The sequence below is a fragment of the Ixodes scapularis genome, unplaced genomic scaffold (genome assembly GCF_016920785.2).
Source record: "Ixodes scapularis isolate PalLabHiFi unplaced genomic scaffold, ASM1692078v2 PGA_scaffold1__304_contigs__length_218370807, whole genome shotgun sequence".
NCBI classification, from domain to species: domain Eukaryota; kingdom Metazoa; phylum Arthropoda; class Arachnida; order Ixodida; family Ixodidae; genus Ixodes; species Ixodes scapularis.
This window is the reverse complement of record NW_024609846.1, coordinates 39,254,664-39,278,187: the sequence shown is the minus strand read 5'-3', so window position 1 is coordinate 39,278,187 and position 23,524 is coordinate 39,254,664. Positions and strand designations below refer to the sequence as shown.

The 23,524-nt window shown below is 40.9% G+C and overlaps 1 protein-coding gene across 1 annotated transcript; it reads right to left on the bottom strand.

Annotated features, from left to right (window-relative positions):
• Positions 1-2,495: 2,495 nt before the first annotated feature.
• On the bottom strand, positions 2,496-20,378 carry LOC115329887. The gene is made up of 7 exons (XM_040214441.1): positions 20,336-20,378; positions 20,198-20,265; positions 11,215-11,313; positions 8,755-8,833; positions 5,818-5,891; positions 4,781-4,870; positions 2,496-2,591 (listed from the first exon to the last, which is right to left on the bottom strand). Exons 1-7 carry the CDS (start codon positions 20,376-20,378, stop codon positions 2,496-2,498), a joined length of 549 nt encoding a protein of 182 aa, XP_040070375.1.
• Between the last annotated feature and the right edge of the window lie 3,146 nt (positions 20,379-23,524).

Sequence of the window (23,524 nt, the reverse complement as noted above, 5' to 3'; positions counted from 1 at the left end):
GCTGCCAACGCCTCCAGTGGACCTGCCATGGAAACAGGTGGGAGCGGATCTGTTTCATCTGGACGGGCAGGATTTTCTTCTACTTGTGGACTACCCCTCTCGTTACCCAGAAGTTGTAACACTAAGAAGTACATCAAGCCAGGCTGTGATTGTAGCAGTCAGAGTTCCATGGCTCGCTTCGGTATACCGGAAGTACTAAAAAGCGACAACGGGCTACAGTTTTCTTCACATTACTTCGCAAGTTTCGCAAGAGACTATGGTTTTCAGCATATCACTAGCAGCTTCGGCTACCCCCAATCGAACGGGGAGGTGGAGCGCGCTGTGAGAACCATTAAGGACCTTTTTCGCAAGAGCGACGATGTTTTTTGGCACTGTTGTCAAACCGGGACACCCCAGGTGTTTCAGGTTTCAGCCCGGCGCAACTGCTGATGGGGCGGCGTCTGCGTTCTCGGATGCCGAGGGCCAAGGAGAAGCTGCGTCCTGAGGTGCCGGCCCTGGGTGCCTTCCAAGAGAGGGACAGTGCGGCGAGGCGGCAGCAGGCAGTGGACTTCAACCGTCGCCATGGGGTGCAGGTGCTTCGAGACCTCTCGCCGGGAGAGGAGGTCTGGGTAACCGATGCTCAGTGCTCTGCTCGGGTGCTCAACGGTGCGCAGCGTCCACGTTCCTATGTCATGGAAACTCAACGGGGCATGCTACAGCGAAACCAGCGACACCTGGTGCCTTACGGTGCTCACGCTCCTGGGGCTCCAGTTCCTGGGGAGAGAGAGAGAGAGAAAAAACTTTTATGCCTGTTGCTGGTTTTGCAGTTCCTGAGGAGCCGGTTGCTGCTCCTCGAGTTCCCGAGGAGGCGTTCGCTGGTCTTCCAGCCCCGCCTTCAGAGACGCCGGCTGAGCCGCAACAGCGACGATCGGCAGCGACGAGTGCAAACCCATAGGTGAACGGAATTTTGACATCAGGGGACTTCAGGCAGCAGGAGCATCGCTACACAAGATCAGGGCGACGGGTTATTCCGCCTATGAGACTGGACTTGTGATTGTTGTTGGTTTAGTTGAGAGAAGGGCATCCTTCTGGAAGGGGGGATGTAGTGTTGTTTGTTACCGTCAGGTGTCGCTCTTAACACGAGTAAATCGATTCTAACATACTATCATAGAGGGCGCCGCTTTACTTTTACGTTTGTATATATGTCGTGAATAAAGACTGCCGCGGGTCTTTGCCCATCCGGTCCAGCTGACACTGTCTGGTCCCGGTCTCTACAATGGGGAACGCAAAAAATTATTATATATTTATTTCCATTTATAATGTCGAAAGCAACAGGAAGAGCCGTTACCGTAGGCCGCGCAGACGAACGCCGATAGATGTAAGTCCTATCACACATATCCCGCTTTGAAGTCTTTGCCAGCGTGATCTTGCTTATATACATTTTTCACAAGAAACGTGGCGGAAGACGTGGACTTGTCACGCATTCATGCGCGCACAATCAAGAACTCACTTACTTAGCCGCAATAAAGCACTGGATATATTTTAATAAGATTCAAAGTACCGCAGATCTGTCACATGCTGGGACGTACTTGAGACGAAAATTGCGTCTACGCCAATGTAGTGTGTCGCTGCGGCGCGGTTACGTAATCTAATTTAGACCAATCAGAGCGTGCTTTCAATCGGCTGCGAGTCTGCGGCTGCCACAGCAGACGAATAGGAGGAGCAATCGCGTCCGTGTGCAGGACACCTCATAAGCCAAAATGCGGCGCGTCGCCTGCACCTAGTAGGATTGCCCGCGGCACGATAAAACGATGGCGCTACTTGGATAACTCAGGATATCCAAAGCTTTAAGCTACGATTGCCTTGTGTGCCATCTGTATTGATCATGCGCGTCCACCCCTCCTAAAGCCTGCAACTGTTTGTGGGCACAATAATTATAATTGATTATTATATTGATTGATATGATTTATTTATGTATTCCAATATTTATGAAAGGGGAACAATGATTTCCCACACACTCAAATGTCTGATTTAAACATATCGTGTGATGCAGTTTACGATTTTGAGATTTTTCAACCTGATGTTTCAGAAAGACAAATTTAAAAAAAGGCAACTCTTGAGCCAAGTATGAGGAAATTTATAAAATCACAGGTGTGTCCTAAGTCATGGTGTTGTTTTAAAGTAAAGTCAGTTCCACCAAGACATTTTGGCAATTTTTCGTATTGCAAATTTCTTTTTTTCTGAAAATATATAACATACTTGTATACACCCCCTTCCTCCTATAATATCGAAAATAGCTAACCCTGCAGGCTAGAAAGTTATTTTGTTCTCACTTATAGTGACAAAATATATTGTATAAATAGAACTATACCGTTACTTTTTTATTGAAATATTTGGAAGACAAGAACAAGTTAATATTTCGTACAGGAAATAGAAGCAGTACCAGGAGATGCAATTCCCAGTATCTCGTGCTTATAGCAGCAGTAAACACAATTCAGTGCCCAAGATTATTTTATTTACAATAGTTTCAGGGTATCGTTATCAGTTGTCGGAAAGTATTCTTTTCCGTGGCAAAATCCACTCAAGCAGATGCCGAGCCCGCCATTTTTTACCTAAAAGAGAAGAAACATGTTTCGGTGAACATTTGGTTTCTTAATCAAATGTAACAAATTGGTTGATATAGAGCTAAATAACATTTAACACGACACTTTTCTGCGGCACGAGCCATAACTGAACATAAGTTACTTTGCATCTGTCGCTAAATAAATAAGTAAATGCCTGACATAAAAATATGTCTTAAAATATAGGTCATCCACTTCAACAAATCATCAAATTAATTTGCAGTTTTTTACTACAATACATAAATAATGCTTAAAGCACTAGCAAATATTTAATTTCAAGATAATATTTCACAGAAACAAAAAATATTATCACCCCAAATTTTGTATTAAATTGTATAAAGTCTTCATTAATAAATTATTTACTATTATATCGTAGACCTTTAGCAATAAAAGGGCAAATTGTAGCCGAGGAACAGCCATTACACATGTTTACATTAACAAAGAAAAAAGCATAGATCAACTACGCGTTATCGCAATAAACAAAGAGGTCATTGGCGGTTCTGAAGCTTTTCACAATAAGGTATCCACGTTTCAAATGTATAAAATTGTCTTAGTCATAATCAGTGATCTCTATAATAATTTGCTGGATCCTGCGTCCCCGTTTTGTCGCTGCAGCTCGAATGCGCCACCGGAAGGAAGAGGAGGATATAAGAGCCTGCGAGGATTTTCGAAACACAAAACTCTAATCGGAAAAATTATTGAATAGACGCAAAGCTTGTTCTTAGATTCTTGGGACTCGGATGTACTACAGTGTTATCTGAAGGACTTTCCTTAAACTGCGCATGAGGTACGCTCTCTGCCCGTTGACTCAGCAGACACTCTACCACATAATATCATTATGTTCGTTGGATTACACTGTATCTGTAAGGGGGGGGGGGGGGGGGGGGGGGAGACGTTGGGCAACGCGGCATGCCAGTGTAATGTACACGCTGCAAGCCGGTTCTTTTCTTGTAGTATCATACATATTCGAGAGGTGTATCTGGCTCTGGGAGATACCCCAGATTGGTTCCCTGTTCTCGACGGGCAGGTTGCTTTTAGATCCTTCTAGTAAAACAGTGTTGACCATAACTCGACTGGTGCGTTAGCAAAATATTAGCCTGCATGGCTTTTTCATGCACTGAAAGCATTGTGACAATAAATAAGAAAGGACGTAAAGCTAGCTTTTTTTGCCTTTGTTGTTTTAACGCGTGAAAACGCCGAACGACGGCGTGGGACACTGCGCGTTCACATCCGCAACAATTCTTTTGGTGCCAATCGTCTGCCCTACCTCTTTGGCATATCAAAAAGAAAAAAAAAAGGAAACTCATTTAATGCGAAATAAGCTAAAAAGAAAAAAAAACTTTCCCAGCGCAGTCGTTGAGTTTCGGTTGCAAAATCGTAGGGCCGTCGGTTCGATTCATTCGTGGGCGTTTAGGATTTTCTTCTTTCTTATCCAATGTTTACCACATCTTCTCAGTTATGTCTCGTTTCGTACAGATTGCCATCTGAACCACGAGTTACGCATTTCGTAGCGGTTTCCGTGGTGTTCCTTTGCACTTTCTAAACACGTTATGAATATAAACCAAGTAACGGCCAATGACTCTTCAGCGCTACTTTCGGGCTACAAGTTTTTGCATTTCAAACTCAGCGGTGTAACGTCACTAACAATTGTTACACAGATGTGCAACTTGAAACATATCTAAATATCTAATAAAGAATGCTTCATCTTCTACGTTATCACGGAAATAAATGAATGAAGCAAGGAAGTGTCGGATTTGGGAAGGCGGACGTGGGTACTTTACGGGCTCTTTCTCCCGCTATAATTTTAAAATTTTGTTTTTGTAATGAACCTTTTGTTGGGGATAATGTCACCTGCTTCTGCGCATATTTGTTTATGTTTAGTCACCACTATTTTACTGCCTAAATATTCCTTACAATGTATTAAGCGACCATTGCTCATGAAGTGTGGATAGATTTGGTGTCGTAAATACGGTCAAACCTTCAGTCTAGTTACACGCCTGCACACCAGTATGCAGGCGTGATCTCTCGTTGTAAACAGTCAAATTCAATCGGAACGAAGTCAGCAACAATTAAACACAAATATGTAGACCAGCTTTCATCTAGCTTAGCCTTAACCGAATCTAAAATAGTTTGAAACAATGCAGCTGGGCCCTTACTGGTACGTGTTTAATAGTACTCACTTTGCATGTGCTACGATCCTGGTAAATTCCGTAGGAATATCCGTTCAAATCTGTCTTGCAAATATACAGGCAGTTTTCCACAGAATCGTTCTGAAGAAGGCATGTTACAAAGCGCCATGACTCACTCGTCATAAAACAACAATAACATTTCCTTCTTAACATCAATGGCATAGATATAGGGGGAGTTTCAGGTAAATAACGCAAGAAAATAAAAATAGCTTCTGCACGCTACATATGCCGAAACCACGCAGTAGTTTTTAAAGTGTTATTGAGCGAGTTATGAAACGTTTGTGATAAACACAAGTGGCTAATTAACAAACAATAAATACCTAACTTTTTAAGATTACTTTTGTACACACACCATCTAATACAAAAGTTGTAAAGAGCGTTGAAATAATCGAATAGCGTCGTTTTACTGAACGTCTTATTCTGTCTAATGATTTTAAACATAAAAAATGTCTAGATTTAAAAAACAAATTGTATGTGCACGTGGGACTTTTTTAAGTATCACGCGACAATTACGAGGTTTAAGAACACCTCGAAACTAACTAAACACACGTAGGCCACTTTGTTGAAAAAAACACGATATGTTTCTAAATGTGGTGCACATACTTTGCATTCGACAATCTGCGCACAAATTTGTGTTTTAAAAAGTTATGTGGTTAATTTATTTTAAGTAGGCACTTAGGCACATCGACAAAATATCGAGGCTTGCCTAACAGATCTGTGAAAAATTCTTCATTGGTTCGACACGCGTAGCGTGCATCAAATATTTTGATACGTTGCCACAAATTAACTCATACAGACTACCTATGGTTTCTATAAAAAAGGATTTAACAGAACCATACACTTTGTTTTATATCTCAATATTGAGTTGCCTGTTCACAGCAGAATATTGCATTAGCTTGCAAATGAGCTGTTGTGCCTAAATAACAAAATATAAAATTGAGGAAGAAAGTTAAACAATGACATCGTTTCTACTGTACGTCTGGCTTGTATTACTTTTCATAATTATATTTATTTGTTTCGAAACTCACGCTTGAAATGGTGTCGCAATTACGAAACTCGCTTTGCAACTCAGGAAGTTGGCTCCATACCCTTTGAATGTTATCTGTCGTAATGGAAATGTATGAAATATTAGTTTTGCGCGATGTTGGGCATGGCTAAAGACAAACCCTTGAAAAGTATGGTTTATAACAAATTGATTAAAATAATTCAAAACGGTATGTTGGAGAACGTCGGGAATCGAAACATATAGCTGGATATTTTTATGGATATTATTCTCAGCTTATGAACGTGGCGTGTTCCATTAAATATTTGGGCTAGTCAAACACTCTCTAAGAAATGTTCTGCTTTGAAAATAACTGTATGTCCTTAAAATAAACTATCAGTCGTTTATGACCCACTTAAAATGGTAATGTTTTCTGAAGGAGGAAAATCGAGGCACAAGCATAAACAATTTAAAAACGGAATATGAATTTGTTTTATGTAGTTTGAAAACCAAACTTGAAAGATGCTGTGTGTATAAAATTTAATAGTTTTATAGTTGTGTGTGGAACGTTACACAAATTGGTTCTAAAACTTCCGGTGACGGAGAAAATGTAGACATTGAGCAATAGCAACTACGTGGGAAAAAAAATCCGCTGCCGATTTATCTTTCGAACGGCTGCAGCATTGCGGTTTTACGAAATAAAACGCCATCTGCTCCACTTGCACTCCACTGCATCTTTCTGCGCCGCGCCTCCTTGATTTTGGAACACCGTAAGTTACTTGACTCTTACAAAACTACCATATTCGATGCTGTGCCCATCGCCTGATAAATGGACTAAAATATAGGGTTTCGATAATTCCGATCGAGAAAAACCTTTTTTGGTGCGTTAATTATGCAGTACGACGCAATTTTTTCATGATGTTTAATTTGCGGGTCTTCACGGATAAGACCAGGTACTTTTAAGGTTTCTCATATAGCAATAACCGGCTTAATTAGGAATTAGTTTTTATATTTTTTTGTACAGTTCCACCTGACCAATACCGGCATTATGGACTACTTCAGCTTATCGACCACAATCATCCTGATGACGCAGTGAAACTCTATGACGCTTTATAACCGGGATTGTGTTACACCAGGCTTAACTGGAGTGCGGTTGACGCAATGAAAAAAGCCTTTGACATGATTTTTCTCACTTTCCCGAAGGTACATGTCATGAGCATATTTGAACAAACATTCGTCTGGGACCAATGTTGCTTGAATTGTGACGCGCTGCAGCTCAACTTTGTTTTGTTGTGAAACACTGTTGTGACTCTCCATGTGACCTTCGGGGAGGTTCTTATTTATTTTACCCTTCTCAAATATAAAATACTTCTCGAGGGGAAACTTTTGTCTGGAATGCTCCACACTAACAGGTCAAAGTCCCATCCGAAGGAACGACAACGAGAGCTGAGGAGGAGATACTGCTGGAGCCACCAGTGTTCCTTGTCAGTCTTGTCCTTTCCTAATTTCTTTATTCTTTATTCAGAAGTTACCACGCACTGCACAAAGGCCTTAGTTCAGAAAAGTTACAAACGTGATTTTTTTTGTGTTGCTTCAATTGCAGAGCCCATTTGCTAGTCCAAGCAATTGTGTTTTGCAAATCCCAATGTGTCCCTATACGCGTGGAACCAGATGACCGTATGTACACCCGCCGGAAATATGGAGGTGAACACCTTACCCGGTTTCTTGCCTGTTTTACGGCTCCCTCAATCTATATCAACTCTGCTCATAACGTTTCAAATGGTAGGTGACTTGGGGGTCTAGACTTTGCGTTCTAGCCCTCTTGTGGAACAGAACTCGTTCCAAAACTCGCAGGAGCGTCAAAAACAAGAAGAGGGCTGTTTACCTTCATATTATTCACGAGTGTACGTGCCTGCTGGCCGGTGACAGCTCCCCACGAGCGTTTCTCCGCTCCTTTCGCGCTCCATGGCCCCGTGTATGTTGATGCTTCGCAGACTCTACTGTGACAGCGGAGAGAAACAATCACACACCAGATACTCAGAAAGACAACCACACGCGCTCAACTTACAACTCTCGTGTATTCGACTACTTCGTTCTTCTCTTCAACGTCTCGACTGACTTTCCAGTAACTGTTAAATAGAAGAAATAGCACAAAATACTAGAAACAAAGGCGAAAGACCGGACAAAAAAAAATAGAAAAGCCAAAAAAAAAAAAACGAGGAAAGAAACTGAAACGGGAAAAGCAAATTCTTTTTTTTTCGTATCTTTATTTTTACGTTTATTTATTTTTTTGTCTTGTCGTTCGCCTTTTTGTATTTGGCGATATTTCTTCTGCTTATCACGTTCTGGAAAGTCAATCCAGACGTTTAAGAGCAGAACGAAGTAGTTGAATACACGAATGTTGTAAGTTCAGCGCGTGTGCTTGTAGTGCTTGTCTTTCTGAGTTACTGGTGAGTGATTGTTTCTCTGCGCTGTGACCGTAGAGTATGATTCACTAACTGGCCCAAACATCCATCCTACCACAATGCTTCGTACCTCGTTTCGTCAAATGAAATAGTTTTTCTTCCTAAGCTAAAATCATCGTTTCCTGTCCTTCCTCCGAATGGAACACACAGCAGAGTATTCCAACTAATGGTGTAGCAGTAGTTGTAAGGATATATAAAGCACTCAACATCGTGGCTTAGGACGGTGTATTTTGTGTCGTTTATTTCTATTGTGCCACGTTTTTTGGCTGATTGTGCTACAACTTGCCAAGGTCTCCAATATATAAAATGTGCAAAGATGACTGCATGAAGGAAGTTTACACAAAACCTCTGATCAAAAACTGTTAACTAGTGCCTTCTTGAGGTATTGTCGATGCAGCATGTTAGATTGGTAACAACACTTGGCAAAGAGCAAAGTGCAAAACAAATTATCATTAAAATTGCTAATTGTGTTATTCTCGACATTTTAAATATAAAAATTAAATGCCAAGTCTTCTTACCTTCAGCATATTGAACACATTTTCCGTTTTTGCAAGACCCAATGTGTGTGAACTGTGTAAGGTTATCATTTGTAAGAGCCTGCAATGAAAACGTTGTCTCTTAAATTCACATACCACAAAAATATTGATTCATATAGTAATAATATACATTCTAGGAAGCAAAGCTTCCGGGGTTGAATTTGTACGGCAAAACACATGTATCAGAACACCAAGGTAATTCGAATATATTATAATATACCGCGGTCCCTTTGTATAAAGGAATAGCGTTTTAAGGGTAGGAAACACGGTGCTGAAATACGTCTAGGCTACCGTGATTAAAAGTACTCAGCGGCCATGCATTAGGATTGACGCTTATAGAGCACATTCATTACAATGAGAATCGTGATTGTTTTGTTAAAAGTTTCCGGAAATCTTATCAACAGGTAGGTTTTTCTAGAATATGCCTAAACAAAATTTTGCTTGTCTTGAACAACCTTGATTTGTACAACATATACATTTTTTTTACAATAGGGACGGAAAATAGATTGGAGCGTAATATTTTTTTTTTGGCACGCACCCCTCCTCGGCAAGCGATGTCTGTTAGGCGTTTAAACATGGGTTAAACTGTTTATTATATACATATTTGTGCCCAGGAACCGAGTTATTCATTCCTTAGTTAATACCACTTTAGTTCTGATTGAGTCATGTCTTATGGAAAGAATATAGAGCCAATAAATTAACATATACGCATGTGAAAAAAAAAAACTGTCAGCAATAATTTGCGTTGAGCTGTAGCATCTTTTTTTTTTCGTGAATGAGCTATAGATAGTAGCAGGCGTAATTATGATTCGTGAAATAAAATCATTCAATGTTACGGAATATCACAACCGTAGTGCAAGGGTAAGTTTATTTCTTGACCAAATATCTTATTGAAGCAGTATAACTTCAGAAACTTTTTTTTTCAGTCTTTTGCGACTAAATTTATTATCGACCATATAAAGAAGCCGTAGGCGTGAAAACAAAAACTGAAAGTGAAGAAAAGTAGTTTGGAACTACGTTACGGTGCTTCATTTAATTAATTTGGAACAGCTAAAAAGTCCGGTGAGAAGCAGACACACAAAACATGGAGGGACGCTAACATTCAGCTGGTTTAATCAAAATTTTGTTCAAGCTGTACACCCACCTACCCTGCTACTGACAACAGTAAAAATGTGACATATTTACCCCTATTACAGAATATATCTCGGAATGCTCGGTTTTAAAAAGAAAGTAACAAGAAATAAAACAAACTTGTAATTTAAGAAAATTTATGGCGTGGCAACGCACTCGTCAGGATATAAAAAAAATAACAACGCTTTAAGATTTTTTTTCAGTTTTAAAATATGCGTGACCGTCGATGATGTGTTTGTGACAACTCTGTGACAACCCTGCATGCGTTGCAGGTGCCCGAACCGCAGTTATATTTCACAAAACTGTTTTAATTGAAACAGCGCCGCTTCGTACTATGTACGCCTGCCCACAACTTAGCGCAGTTTTTGAAACAATTATCGTGGGACACATTTTAAACTGAGTAACGTGCTTGTTTAAAAAATAACCGTGTTTTTACCTTGCCGTCAAACGGTATATTTTTGACAGCTTGCAAGGTTACAAAAATACAGCACTCAGATAATAATTTCAGCTAACTTCTTGATGTTGAGTGAGAGCTTATGGTGAATTCCCTGGAGTTTCGATTTGCACTGCATTGGGACTTTTCTGTTGAACTCGAGATTATATCTTGTGTTTTCCAACAACAGTTATGAACGTGGAAGAAGATCTGAACAACTTTCCGTGAAACGAGTTATAGTGTTCTAAACAAATAAATACATCGGACATCATTGGTCTTATGCAACAATTAATAAGTCAGTTAAGAAATATCTGCGCTGAAGTATTATCGAGATCGAGGACATCATTTGTCACCAGTTATAGAAAACGTATGAATGCATAACTTTTCGTACGATCTTCAAACGAAGACAACCATTAAGATAATTCCTCCTATTAAAAATAATACTTATAAATACGTATATTTTTCCGAAAGAATATAATAGTACACTCTACTTTACAAATTGTCCGTTTAAATGAGCTGAGTCATTGCTTGAGGATTGTACAATAAATGTAAATTTTATAAGTTCAAGTGTTCATATCAAATTCTTACTGCAAAATGGTTAAATAAGTTGTCGCACTGCCTCTACAAGGTGACCAACACGTTTGACTTAAGTAATATCTTTATTTGTTTGTGTAAATGAATTTTATAATCTCATTGAAACAAGTGACCCGCAATTTAAATAATGAATAAATAAATTTAATAATAAATGCCATAACGTTATGCAGTCATCTTGAACTGAAATATGTATGGCACGGTCATGCCTTGTACATACATTTACAGGTTACAACTGAAGGGAATAGGGGTAAACAAGATCTTAGTAATTGTGAAGTTGTACTTACAACGCACAGGGTAGCATCTCTATATTCACCCCAATATTCTGTTGTATCTTCCATTGACCCATTCTTGCAGGTGTAAGTGCAGCCCGGCGAATATCCCGGCTAGTTCACATGGAAGAGAAATTATTCAATAAATATGTGATAAAATTAAATTATACTAAAATTAAACAAACTGGGAGAAGGTTTTAATTTATATAAAACTATCTCGATGCGTATTTGTCTTTAATACTTCAGCTTCTAGCGGAATAAGAAAGAGAGCAGTCGTTAATTAATCCACGCAAAAAAGTGCAGTGAACAAAAATGCTGGAAATAGGTATAGAGTTTAAATATACGGGTTTTGTTTTAGAAGCTACGTTCTTTTAACAATTTTAACCGTACGCTAACAATATCTCGATTGTCCTTTAACGCGCTGCTGCCATAAAGGTAAATTTGTTGCGGGGGGTGTCTATATAAGGTCAGAAATTCGAATAATTATGGCATTCAGCCATTAACTTGTGTTTACTAAAGTTATTTGTTATCCATTGTTCTCCATTAAAGGTTTTCGTATCCGTTGTTGAGTATAAGGCAAATGAGCACAAAAACCATAAAACTATAGGAGTATCAAAATAAACAAGGCATGTCTCTCTGTGCGTGAGAGAGGAGGCGAGAATCTACAAGAGGCACTGATCACGTGTGCAACAAAACGCCGCCACCTGACGCCATTATTTGTGGTTGTTTAGCAACCACCTCGACTTTGATTTTTTCACGTCGTTCCTGGTGGTATCATGTGGGCAAAGAGCAACATTCTCTTTGAACTCGTTTCTGTTTCTCTTCTCGAGTGCAGATTTCTGGTTCTCAAAGTATCGGCGAATTCGCGACAGCCGTAAAATATTGCGGTGGCTTAGCTCGGCTATGCCAGGATATACGTAGCGTTAGCTTATGCGCACAAAATGAGAAGCGCGATCAAGCGGCTGCGGTGCAGCGTCAGACTTAGCTACTGCGCAACGGAGGCGCACAGCTGGGCAAATGGGATTCTCCAGGTCCTTTAAGACTGGTATTTATTTAATACAGAGTGTGGTATATGACAGGTACGGAACCATTTGCGTTCGGAAACCAGAGACGGAAGTCAGTAAGCCGACTCGCTGCCGAACGTTTTAGAAGCGCTCGTCTCACTGATTGGACATAGATGTAAACCGAACGCCTTCCACGTGTAAATTCGTGTTAATTCAGGCGGGAATCAAATATTATGTGTTCAAGCAGACCGCAGTGCTCTTTTCCGCGGAACCAGCACTCTCCGTTCCTCACAGAAAAATATCGCGAGAGACGACAGAAAGTCAGAAAGGGGAAAGCGGACGCTGTATGGTTCTCTTTTGCCGCGAGCTGGCAGCTGGGTTCAGTCCATGGTGCAGTGTTTCAATTGCACTGTTGCTAGCATGCCTCGTCTACTAGTGGTGCACACCGCTTTAGCCCCGCTATTTTATTTTAAACTAATAAATTGCTGACACTACCTTTTGCGCCAACTATTGTCCCTATGTGTACACAGTTTCTTCTCAATAATGCATCACGTTCTGCGTGACTACTGCCTATGTCAAGCTAGTGGTAAAGGCAGCGGTTACATTGGAAGGGGCATGGCATTAACGTGGGAACTGTCACGCCATTCAACCTGCTACTTGAGGTACTCCTGCCCACTACTCTCGCGGTGGCTGTACCCAGCCCACCGTTATTCTACCAGCCTGGATACAGATCTGCCTGTATACACCTTGTGGAATACAGACCTGCGTAGATTGTTGCGCTACTGGATGCAGTGGATATTTGGCAGCTATAAGCGAGCACACTTTGCGACCAGCTCAGCATAGTACAGAACTTCATCCAGTTGCCAGACGGCAATTAGGGACGTCATGTGACGCATCAGGATCTTCTAGAGCCCAGCATATCCATCTTCCAGTTGGGGCACGGTATTACCATATGAACTGTCAAGCCATACACATTTCCACTTCAGGTACTCCTGGCTGCAATGCTCGCGGTGGCCCCATCTGACAGCCCTCTGTTCTTCTATCAGTTTGGACAGAGATTTGCCTGTATACCAACCTCCCTAGATTGTTCCATGGCTGATCCACTGGGTATAAGGCTACTACAAGCCGGGCCATATTGCGAGCAGCAACACCTAGTACGCAACTTCATTGGCGTCTGCAACTAGGTACGTGATGTGACTAGCGTCAGAATCTACAGAAGCCCGCACGATCCGTCTTCCAGTTTGAGCACAGCATGTCGGAACTGTCAAGCGATCAACCTCGCTCGTCCTGTTCGCCTTCCTTTTCTGTCCTGGTCTTTGTTAGCGCTTTTAAATTTTATATCATAAACCAGCTCGCACGCTCCGCCACTTTAGATCAACCTCTCTACTTCGGGTACTCCAGTAGCTATCCTCACGGTGGCGCTACCTGCCAGACCGCCGTTCTTCTATCGGCCTGGATAGAGATATCTGGAAAACCGAAACAAGGTGGACGAAGGACAAACACCAATCTTCAAACACAGCTAGGTGCGCGACCCAAACAATGCGCCTGGTCTCAGTCAGAAACGTAAGTGAGATCCGAAAAGAACACAATTAGATTTTTCTTCCTCAATTTCAAGTTGATTTTAACCCCTCGAATTTCAAAATATCAAATAGTTAGGTCGCTAAAAAAAAAGAATAAAAACAACCGAATTGTTGCAAATTTGTTTTGATTTAAAATTAAGGAACATATTTTGGTGTCTGGTCACAGAATGAAACACAGCACATTGGTGATAATAAAGGAATATACCAAATCGTCTTGGCTTTACGTGTGGCAAGTTATTTCGATTTTCACGCACCCTTCGAAATCTGCTGAGACAAGCTCCTCATCAATAAGAAGCGTTACGTCGACGGTCCGGTAAAAGACCACGTAATGGATCTGAGCGCATAGCTAAATGACAATAAGAAGGCCCGGAACCTACCTCCAACCTGCTGCTTTAGCTAAACTAAAAAATAGCAGCGTCATATTTTTAGTTTTGAAAGCGTTCAATGTTTCATGCGATCAAAGAAAGGGATATGCAGCTTTGTCAACAATAGTCACTCTGATATTGCTATATTAACAAAAAAACTTTATCTGAAATAGTACGTTACTGACTATGAACATTTTTTTATCAGTATACGAACTTCTTTTATCAGAATATGAACTTTCTTTAAACCGTACTTCTACCCTAACACAATAGGCGAATGAAGTAATATTCCTAAAAGTGTTTCCTAATCAGAATTACTGACAGGCACGTAACCAGGATTTTGTTCCGGAAAGGGGGGGGGGGGGGGGAGGTTTCGAAAAACATTGCGAGTTTGATCTCGTGTTCCATAATTCCAATAGCGAAAAGTTATATTGGATATAGGGATAACGTGTATTATCTCATATCATTTTGTATTCAAGTCAGGCTTTCAAAAATGGCCACTGCTTGGTCCACACAAACAATATATTTTCCTCTTGATTTTTGTTTCTTTTTTGTCTATGCCAATGTTTTGGAAAAGCATATTTTTATTCTACTTTAGTTCGCATTCGTAGAAAAATGTAGGGCGGTTGTGAAATTAATTGATGCTTATTCTAGAACCGTTCTTCCAAGTCGATGAAAGTGCCTAGATTACCAATCAACCTTTTATCCGCTTTGTGTAGGTCAGAATAGAGAGGATGAAACATTTTAAAACGCAAAACACACAACATATTTTAGAGAGCAATAAAAAATAAAAGAAAACGTTGAGGGCGTGGTCATTCTAGCTGTACGGGTTACATTCAAGCAGCAGACATATTTTTCCCAGGGTGGGTTGACGCTTTTGTATAAAAAAAAAAATTAGGACTTCGTAGAGAAAGCGTTGAGAGACAGCAATATTTGAGCGTTCAATTAGTTTGAGGCACATAAATAAAATAAATGTTTAATTTCTACCTGCTGCCAAAAGATTAACATAAGTTATAAAATAGAGATAGCTAGGCATTTGTATAGACGTCCACTCGTTATTGGACTGCCTTTGAAAACAAACCATCATTGGGCAAAATAAAATCTGCTTCAAAATGATTTGATGATTGTCGCGTAAAAAAAAAAAGAAACGAAGCACGCAAAGCAATGTAAAGAAATTGTAGCAATGTTTGAAAATATACAGAAAAGAGCATGAAGTGTGGCTTTACAGTAATTATATTTTCATAAAAAAGATACAAGAACACTCTAGAAGAGTATACTTTTGGGCAATTTGGAACTCCAAGCTGTGGAGATTAAACCGCCAAACAAAATGACGCCATAAAGGACTGCATGCCGGTTCTTTTTCGGGGCTTTAATTCACACAACATAGTATACAGAACACTAAAATAAGTTTTAGAAGTTTCTAAATGCCTATGGACTCTGATGGCTCTGCGTTACGTTTGAGCTAAGACGCTATTTTGAGTAATAAACACGGACTATTGAACCAGTTTGTTTCTAGTTTCAGATTATTCCAGACAGTTCAAAAAGACGTGTGATGAGCTTTGACACTGTACTTTACCTATGATATCTTGAACCAGATTGAGTTATTGAGAGAATACTGCTATGGTTTTTAAGTTTCTCCTACATCCAAAAATCTGCCATCAACAAGCAGTGAAGTTGCGTCTGCTCATTTTCTTTGCTCTATCGAGAGTGATGAAGTCCCATGGACTTTTTTTAATGAAAAAGATACACCGTGATCATACTGTCCTTTATGATAACTTTGCCGCTCAGTGTACAAGCTCTACAACAATAAAACACGAACTATTAGCTTACGCACAAAAACTGCGCTTAACGATATAGAAACACCGCTCATATTACAAGCCGGCACGCTTGCAGACATGCACCTAACAACACTGTTGGTTATGCAGGTTCTTAACCCTATCGGATCGGCGTTCTTGCTCGGCGTGGCTGGCGAGCGGGCAGTGTTCCCGCTATCGCCAGAACCATTTTCGACAACCGCATTCGGATGGCACGTACCGACAATCAACAACAAGAGCGAACTGCCAGTCATCACCGACTTCAAGCATCGTTTTGATAAAGCCCTCGCCGACAGCGGTCCAACAGTCTGCTTCGAGCATCGACGGCCACGTGACATCAAGCAAGCCTACTTAAGCGCGCAGCACTTCGGCTTCGTGGGATTTGGAGCCGGCACACTTGCAGACATGCACCTAACGACACTGTTGGTTATGCAAGTTAGTTCACACTGCCCTGTTCAAGTGCTTAAACTGTTGTATGCGTTGCCGGCTCCTCCCATGACAAGTGTTATTTCCCACTGTCGCAAACGAGTGTGTTTTGTGCGATTGTCTCGTAGATATTTTCGCCTTTTTGCGAATCGGGTGCTGTATTTGATTCTTCTCCTGTTACTTTTCGGCGATGTTGAACTCAATCCTGGACCTATTACTGCAGAAGAAATGGACCTGCTTAGAGATCGTCAAAGTGGCCAGGCAATAATCATGAGCAAGCTAGATACTATCGACACTCGGTTAGCCAAACAGGAACCTATGGTGACGGAAGTAAACAAAAGGCTTTGTGAAACCGAGGGGCAGGTCGAAGCGGTTAACAAACTAGTGTCTGAACGAGCAAACGCAATAAGAGACCTTGCACAACAAGTAGCTTATCTGAGAATCAAAAATATTGACCTCGAAAACAGAAGTCGCAGACAAAATCTTGTCTTTTATGGAATAGATGACGACAACCGTTCGGAAACGTGGAACCAGTCGGAAAGCTTGGTTAAAAGTATTTGCAAGGCCAATTTGGGGATCGAACTAAAGACGGTTCAAAAAGCACACCGTGTTGGTCGATACAATGAAAAGTTCAAAAGGCCAGTCATTGTAAATTTCGCATCGTATAAGGAACAACAGGACGTCTTGTCAAACGCTAAGAAGTTCAAGGGGTTGTCCTACAGCGTTGATAATGATTATTCCCCTGAGACCCGAGATATTCGAAAGCGACTGTGGGAATACGCGAAGGTTAAAAAAGCAGATAGTAATAACAAGGTAAAGCTAACTTATGATAAGCTTGTTATTAACGGAAAGACTTTCACATGGGACACAGAAAAAGAGGAGGTCGTTCCACTCTTGAAACAATGACGCCCCAGTAAGAATAAGAAAAATGCCTGCCGCGATCTAGTTGCTGTCGTAATAAACTGCAGAAGTGTAATAAACAAAGTTGATGAGTTCACTGCCCTGCTCGAGTCTGTAAAAGCTGATATCGTATTTGGTACAGAATCGTGGCTGAACCCGACTATCGCCGATAGTGAGGTGTTTCCAAACGAATTTACTGTTTATCGGAAGGATAGGCCCAGCCTCGGGGGAGGCGTTTTTTTGCTAGTTCATTCCTCTCTAAAATCATCTAGGCTAGATATTGATCCTGACGATGTCGAGTCAATTTGGTGCTCAGTTACTTTATCTGACAATTCGTCGTACGCTGTCGGAACGTTTTATCGGCCACCGAATTCAGATTTAAAGACGTTACAGTCGTTGTTTGAAATCGTTTCGGAGGCCTCTCGGCACCCTATTTTACTTGCAGGTGACTTTAACCTGCCAGAATTGAAATGGAATGATGGCACTTGTTCATGCAAAGTTAGTAGTCGGATTAATCTAGAAGTGAAGAACATCGTAGATACTTATGGACTGTTACAATATGAAGGATCCAACTCGGTATAATAACATATTAGGCCTTTTGTTTTGCAGTTCACCCAACCTTATAGATTCCGTCACCATTATACCAGGAATAAGTGATCATAATGCCGTCATTGCAAGCGTCAAATCAGGAATCATCCGACCGACGACATGCGCAACAAGGAAAGTTTTTTTCTTCGAGAAAGGCGACTATACTAGTATATCTCAGCAGCTGCTTGACCACTTGCCGGTCTTTGAATGCCTAGCTGAGGATTACGACGTCCACAAATTATGGTGTGTATTTAAGAACAAGCTGCTTGAACTTATGAACTGTTATGTTCCAAGCATAGATTCTACTAGACTGAAAAAAAATGAAAAAACCCTGGGTGACTTCACGTATCCTAAGGATAATTAAAAAAAGAAGGAGAGCATTTCTCAAGTATAAGAAAACTAGAAGTAACAATCGCTTGAAGAAGTTGTCTGAATTAGCGCAGGAGTATAAATTATCCATACAAATTGCGAAAAAAGGATATTTTAAAAGACTTAACGACAGGATGAAAACTAGCCCTAAACTTTTTTGGAAGTTTATAAAAGGCTGTGGATCCGAAGTCTTAGGAATAAACAAAATTGTGCACAACCATCATATCCTTTTAGACGATACTGAAAAGGCTACGTGCTTGAATGATTACTTTCAATCTATCTTCCTACCTAAAGATAGCAGCTGTCCTCCAGCACATGCAAGTGCCATCCCGTTAATGGAGCCAGTTGAACTAAGCGTGAGGGGCATCGAGTTGCTTTTAAGAAACATTGACGAAGCTAAGGCAAATGGCCCTGATGGTATTTCTTCCCGTATACTAAAGCGTTGTGCCGGACCTATTTCGTTGTATCTTTATGTAATCTACGAAAAGTCACTCTCCACTGGTATCCTACCAGACGATTGGAAAATCGCCCATGTTGTCCCTATTCATAAAGGTGGTTAAAAAAAAAAGAGGTTTCAAACTACAGGCCAATATCACTAACAGCCATCTCATGCAAAATTATTGAACATGTTTTATATACAGGATTAATGAAACATATAACGAACAACAGCATACTAATTAGTCAACAACACGGGTTTCGTAAAGTCCTATCTTGCACGACACAGCTCGTCGAAGTTTACCATGAACTGGCGTCCAATATCGACGATAGAGGGCAAACGGATTGTTTTTCTAGACTTCCGTAAGGCGTTCGACACTGTGTCGCATCCGCTCCTTCTTAGTAAACTAGAGTTGTTAAACTTAGACTTAAATGTGTTCCGATGGATCGAAAATTATTTATTTCAACGTCACCAATGCGTTGTCTTGAACGGAAAAAGTTCGGAGTATGTTAACGTAACGTCAGGAGCCCCGCAAGGCTCGGTCCTGGGACCACTTTTGCTTCTGATTTATGTAAACGATATTTCCGTGGGAATTTCCTCCTCTATACGGTTGTTCGCTGACGACTGCGTTCTGTATAGGGAAGTTAAGGACGAACAAGATGCTGCTACGTTGCAACGAGACTTGGATTGAATTAATACTTGGTGTTCCAAGTGGCATGAACTTAAATCCAAAGAAGTGTGTACACCTGAGTTTTACCAAGAGAAAGAAAAAAATTGAAAGTGCTTATCAGATAGATAACGCCCTAATAAGAAACGAAACTCCCTACAAGTACCTTGGTGTCACACTGTCATCCGACTGCTCTTGGAATGCTCAAGTTGATGACGTCATTCTAAAAGCTGGCAGGGCGCTCAATTATTTCTAACGGAATTTGAAATGTTCACAACCCGAATTAAAGAAAACCGCGTACTTAACATGTGTTAGGCCAATTTTAGAATATGCCTGCGCCGTCTGGGACCCTCCGCACGTAACCTTGATTGACAAATTGGAAAGAATTCAAAATAGAGCTGCTAGGTTTGTACTGGGTCGTTATGGGCGGAGGGAGAGCTGCACTAAAATGAAAAGCGAATTGAATTGGGAACTGCTTTCTTCTCGACGAGAAAAGTTGAGACTGAAGTTTTTATTTCTCATATATAATAATAAAACTGGCATTAACAGAGAAGTATATTTAAAACACCCACACTATGTTTCTAGGCGGACTTACCATGCTTTCAAAATCCGAGAGTACCACGCCAGGACGAACATGTATGCAACTTCCTTTTTCGTTAAAACCATTGCAAAGTGGAATAGGCTGTCTAAAGACCAGGTGAGCTCTACAAATGAAGATGTATTTTTTTCAAAACTGTAACCCCCCTGCAATAACGCCTCCGGGCAATGCGGGGTAATCTTTGAATAAATAAATAAAGAATAAAGAAAATTGACTACACTGCGATTACCCATCAGCAGTGAAAAATCACTTACTTTCTCGAAATCTTGGTCTTGGCATCTCTTCAAAGCAGGATCGAGTTCACCGCACGTTATTTGACCAGCTGATGGGAGCACAAATAAACAGAGATATCTCTCACGTGAAGCAATAATATACAATATTTGAGGGCTTACCTAAACAAGCGACGATTACAATGAAAAAACTCGCGGCCGGCATTATCGGTTCTCGCAAAGGATTGAAATATGAAGAACGGTAAACTTGTGCTATATCAGCCTGAGGTACGTGGTGAGGAAAAGGCTAGAGCTGTCTCTCTCTGCAAGCGGTAAGTAATCCCCCTTTTTATATATGAGGTTGTGTGAGTTAAGACGCGTGTACCTATAATAACAATGGACAAAGAGAGCGCGTCGTTCACCTTCCCATATGACTAGCGAAAGTGAAGAGATCTGTAATGGGTTGACGCTCCAACACCTGCTATGCGTGATCTTACTCTGAACAATTCAGCTCGGACACTTGGACCTGTTTAAAGGCACGACACCAATGGGTGTTTGTGAAGCTATAGAAAATGTGCCTAAAAAGCGTGAATGCTCAAAGAAAAAAAAATACACTGTAGCAAGAGCTAGGTTGGTAAAAAGTCCTTGTGCCGAGCGAAATGCCTTGTATGAGGAACTTTTACACTATTACGTAAAGGACAAAGAACATGTAGAATATACTTTGAAATAATCCCTGTGGAAAGAGCGTTCAAGAAATACCGTAAGGAAGAAAATTTTTTCCTACAAAAACGGTGGAAAGGATTGATTGTTTGTTGTATTATTTTAGCCATGCTATCATTTGTGGAAGAATGTACTATCATCATTTATTGCGGAATCCTTATAAATATAACCAATTCTTATATTTGCAGAATCACAACTTAAGTTTGGGAATACTGAAGCCTACGGACTTCTGTTTAAAATATTGCAATTCAAGTACGAAGCACGTGGTGTACAGCCTCCCTCAAACGTAATGCTCTAACGGGACTCCCTACACTTTCAAGCAATTTTCCGCAAGTCGGGAATTGACCCGTCGGCGAAGAAGCAGTTCTTGCTATCCTGTTTGGAACAGTGGTCAATGTTTTAGATTGTAACCGCGTACTGAGCTGCCTATTAAAATAGCGCCAAACACGACTCATGCGGGCTAACAAATGGCGGCAGTTAATAAAAAAATTAATTTATTTTCTATCTGAAATGTAAAAAAATATTGAAAGCTTTACTTGTCTAACGAACATAGTGAGAAAAAAAATCACAAAAACGTGCATTTAAGGTAAAAAAAGGGGGCAACACACTACCGTCTGAAAACTCGGCTGAAAATTTTATTTTGATGGGTCTCCTTTGCACAGGGTGTCTTTGTAAGATTAACAGATTTGTTTTGAGAAGATCCTTGAAAGTTACATTTATGCGGTTTGTGCATGCGTGTTGTACGGCCAGGGGAACATAATATGAAGGCAAATCGTAGCGATCTGCCGGCTAATTAGTTGAAATTTGTTAGTTAACTTGTAATTAGTGAACATAGACACATGGTTCCAATAAATATAAACTAGCTGAACGGCATCGAAATCCACTATATCAATAGTTTTGAGACAAATTTTTAGCGGATGAGAAGCGCAGTTGTGCGCTAAAGTAATCGTTCGCGCAGCAGGATCACAGCTGCCGGAGCGATGACGTGTCTGCGCGACGTTTTCCGTTTCTTATCATACCTTGGTAACCTGTAGCAGAAGTAAGAAGCCTTGGTACCTGTTGTAGAAGTAGTACTTTTAGTGCAGTACTACGCTTCCCACGCGCTCGAACTATTTCTAAAATTGATTTATTTAGTGGTTTTCGATGACGCTTAGCAAGTTTTTAATTTAACCATGTCTATAGACGTTTCCATCTCTGTAGTTACCTGACCGGTGGACAGAGGGCGTTGACACATAACGTGGCTTCGATTTCAACGGACTCAAGGCCGTGTTGATGTATTATGCCGTCTCCGCTTAGCTTTGTAATATATATGTGTCCCTCGTTGTACACAACCAATGATACAGTGGTAATGGGCCACGTTGTGAACTAAAAACGTTGTTACGAGCCTAAATTCTGGACGTTCTTGCGAACACCTTTATTTGGTTATGTACTTCGTTTGGTCAGGTTCGGCAGTGAAAGAACTCGCATAATGCCGGGGAAAGGTTACGAATGCCTGCGGACGTACTGGACGTATCTGCTGATACCTGTTTTCATAAAAATAAACTAAGACTAATGTACGGAGGCACAGACATAATGCAAGTCAACGACCTGACTAACAATGTGCTGAATCACAGAGAGCAGGTGAAATGGCAAGTTTAGCGTTCACTGTTCAGTTTTAGAGGACGCCAAAGTTTTGTTAAAATTACCGATGGGGAACTCTTCCTCTAATGAGGATGGAATGCAAAAAAAAAAAAAAGCGATATTGCCACGCGCATCACCGACCAAGCTGGTGCGTGGCCGAATGTCCGAAACTATAGAACATAGCTTTCTGCACTGCTGGAACAAAGTGTACTTTGTTTAGATATTGTGCAACAAACATTAAAAGAAGACAAACGCCGAACACCCCATTCTATCCGTTTTCTACCCATCGGGGCAAACGAGATTCCTCCGCAAGATATGATTATGGTTCTTGGGTTATTTAGCGTGTGGAAAGTCGCGGATGACGGTGAGGCACGCAGAGAAAATCTCCAGGTCAGCGCAGATTTTCTTTATTGATTATATTGAACAGGTAAATAGCGTTTATGGACAGAGCGAATACCCGCCTCAGTGGATTGAAGTGCATGATATCCTGACACGCATGAAGGAATTTTAATCACCGCCACCCATGAGCACTGTGCTTCCTCATTTTAACAGTGCAAATTTTGTGTAAACACATGCAGGCACGTGTCTGTATTCCGAATAAAGACATTTCAAAAATGGTGCGTCGCCGAATGGATACAGGGCTTGGCTTTTGCGCGGAGGCCCTAGGTTCGATTCCAGGAGGAAGGACGATTCTTTTATTTATTCTTTCAATTCAGAGTTCTCGTAAGTTGGAGAATCTTGCCGTCTGATTGAATTACAGATGTTCTACGGGTCAAGGGTTATACGCCGAATGTTCCAGACACCCTTTCGAGTACAGAAGGTGCTCCGCGTGGCGGTCGGAAGTCAGTTTTTCGACTGCGCTTGGTCCTGCCGCTGCGCCGCCATCGACGACTGTTATTCCCACTAAGGTTTATTTTCTCTTGGCACAAGTTCGCCCCATTAAACATTCACAGCCGTATTCACCAGTCGTGACTAACTAGAGCTATTTTAAAGTTTGTATCGCGTCTAAGTGGTCGCGAACGAAGAGAAAAA

Bases quoted from the DNA above. Each gene is read 5' to 3' on its own strand.
- LOC115329887 (XM_040214441.1), bottom strand. From the start codon at position 20,378: ATGCCGGCCGCGAGTTTTTTCATTGTAATCGTCGCTTGTTTAG. The intron at 20,266-20,335 runs GTAAGCCCTCAA...TGCTCCCATCAG, and splicing joins TGTAATCGTCGCTTGTTTAG to CTGGTCAAATAACGTGCGGT. The intron at 2,592-4,780 runs GTGAGTACTATT...CTTCTCTTTTAG, and splicing joins AGGATCGTAGCACATGCAAA to GTAAAAAATGGCGGGCTCGG.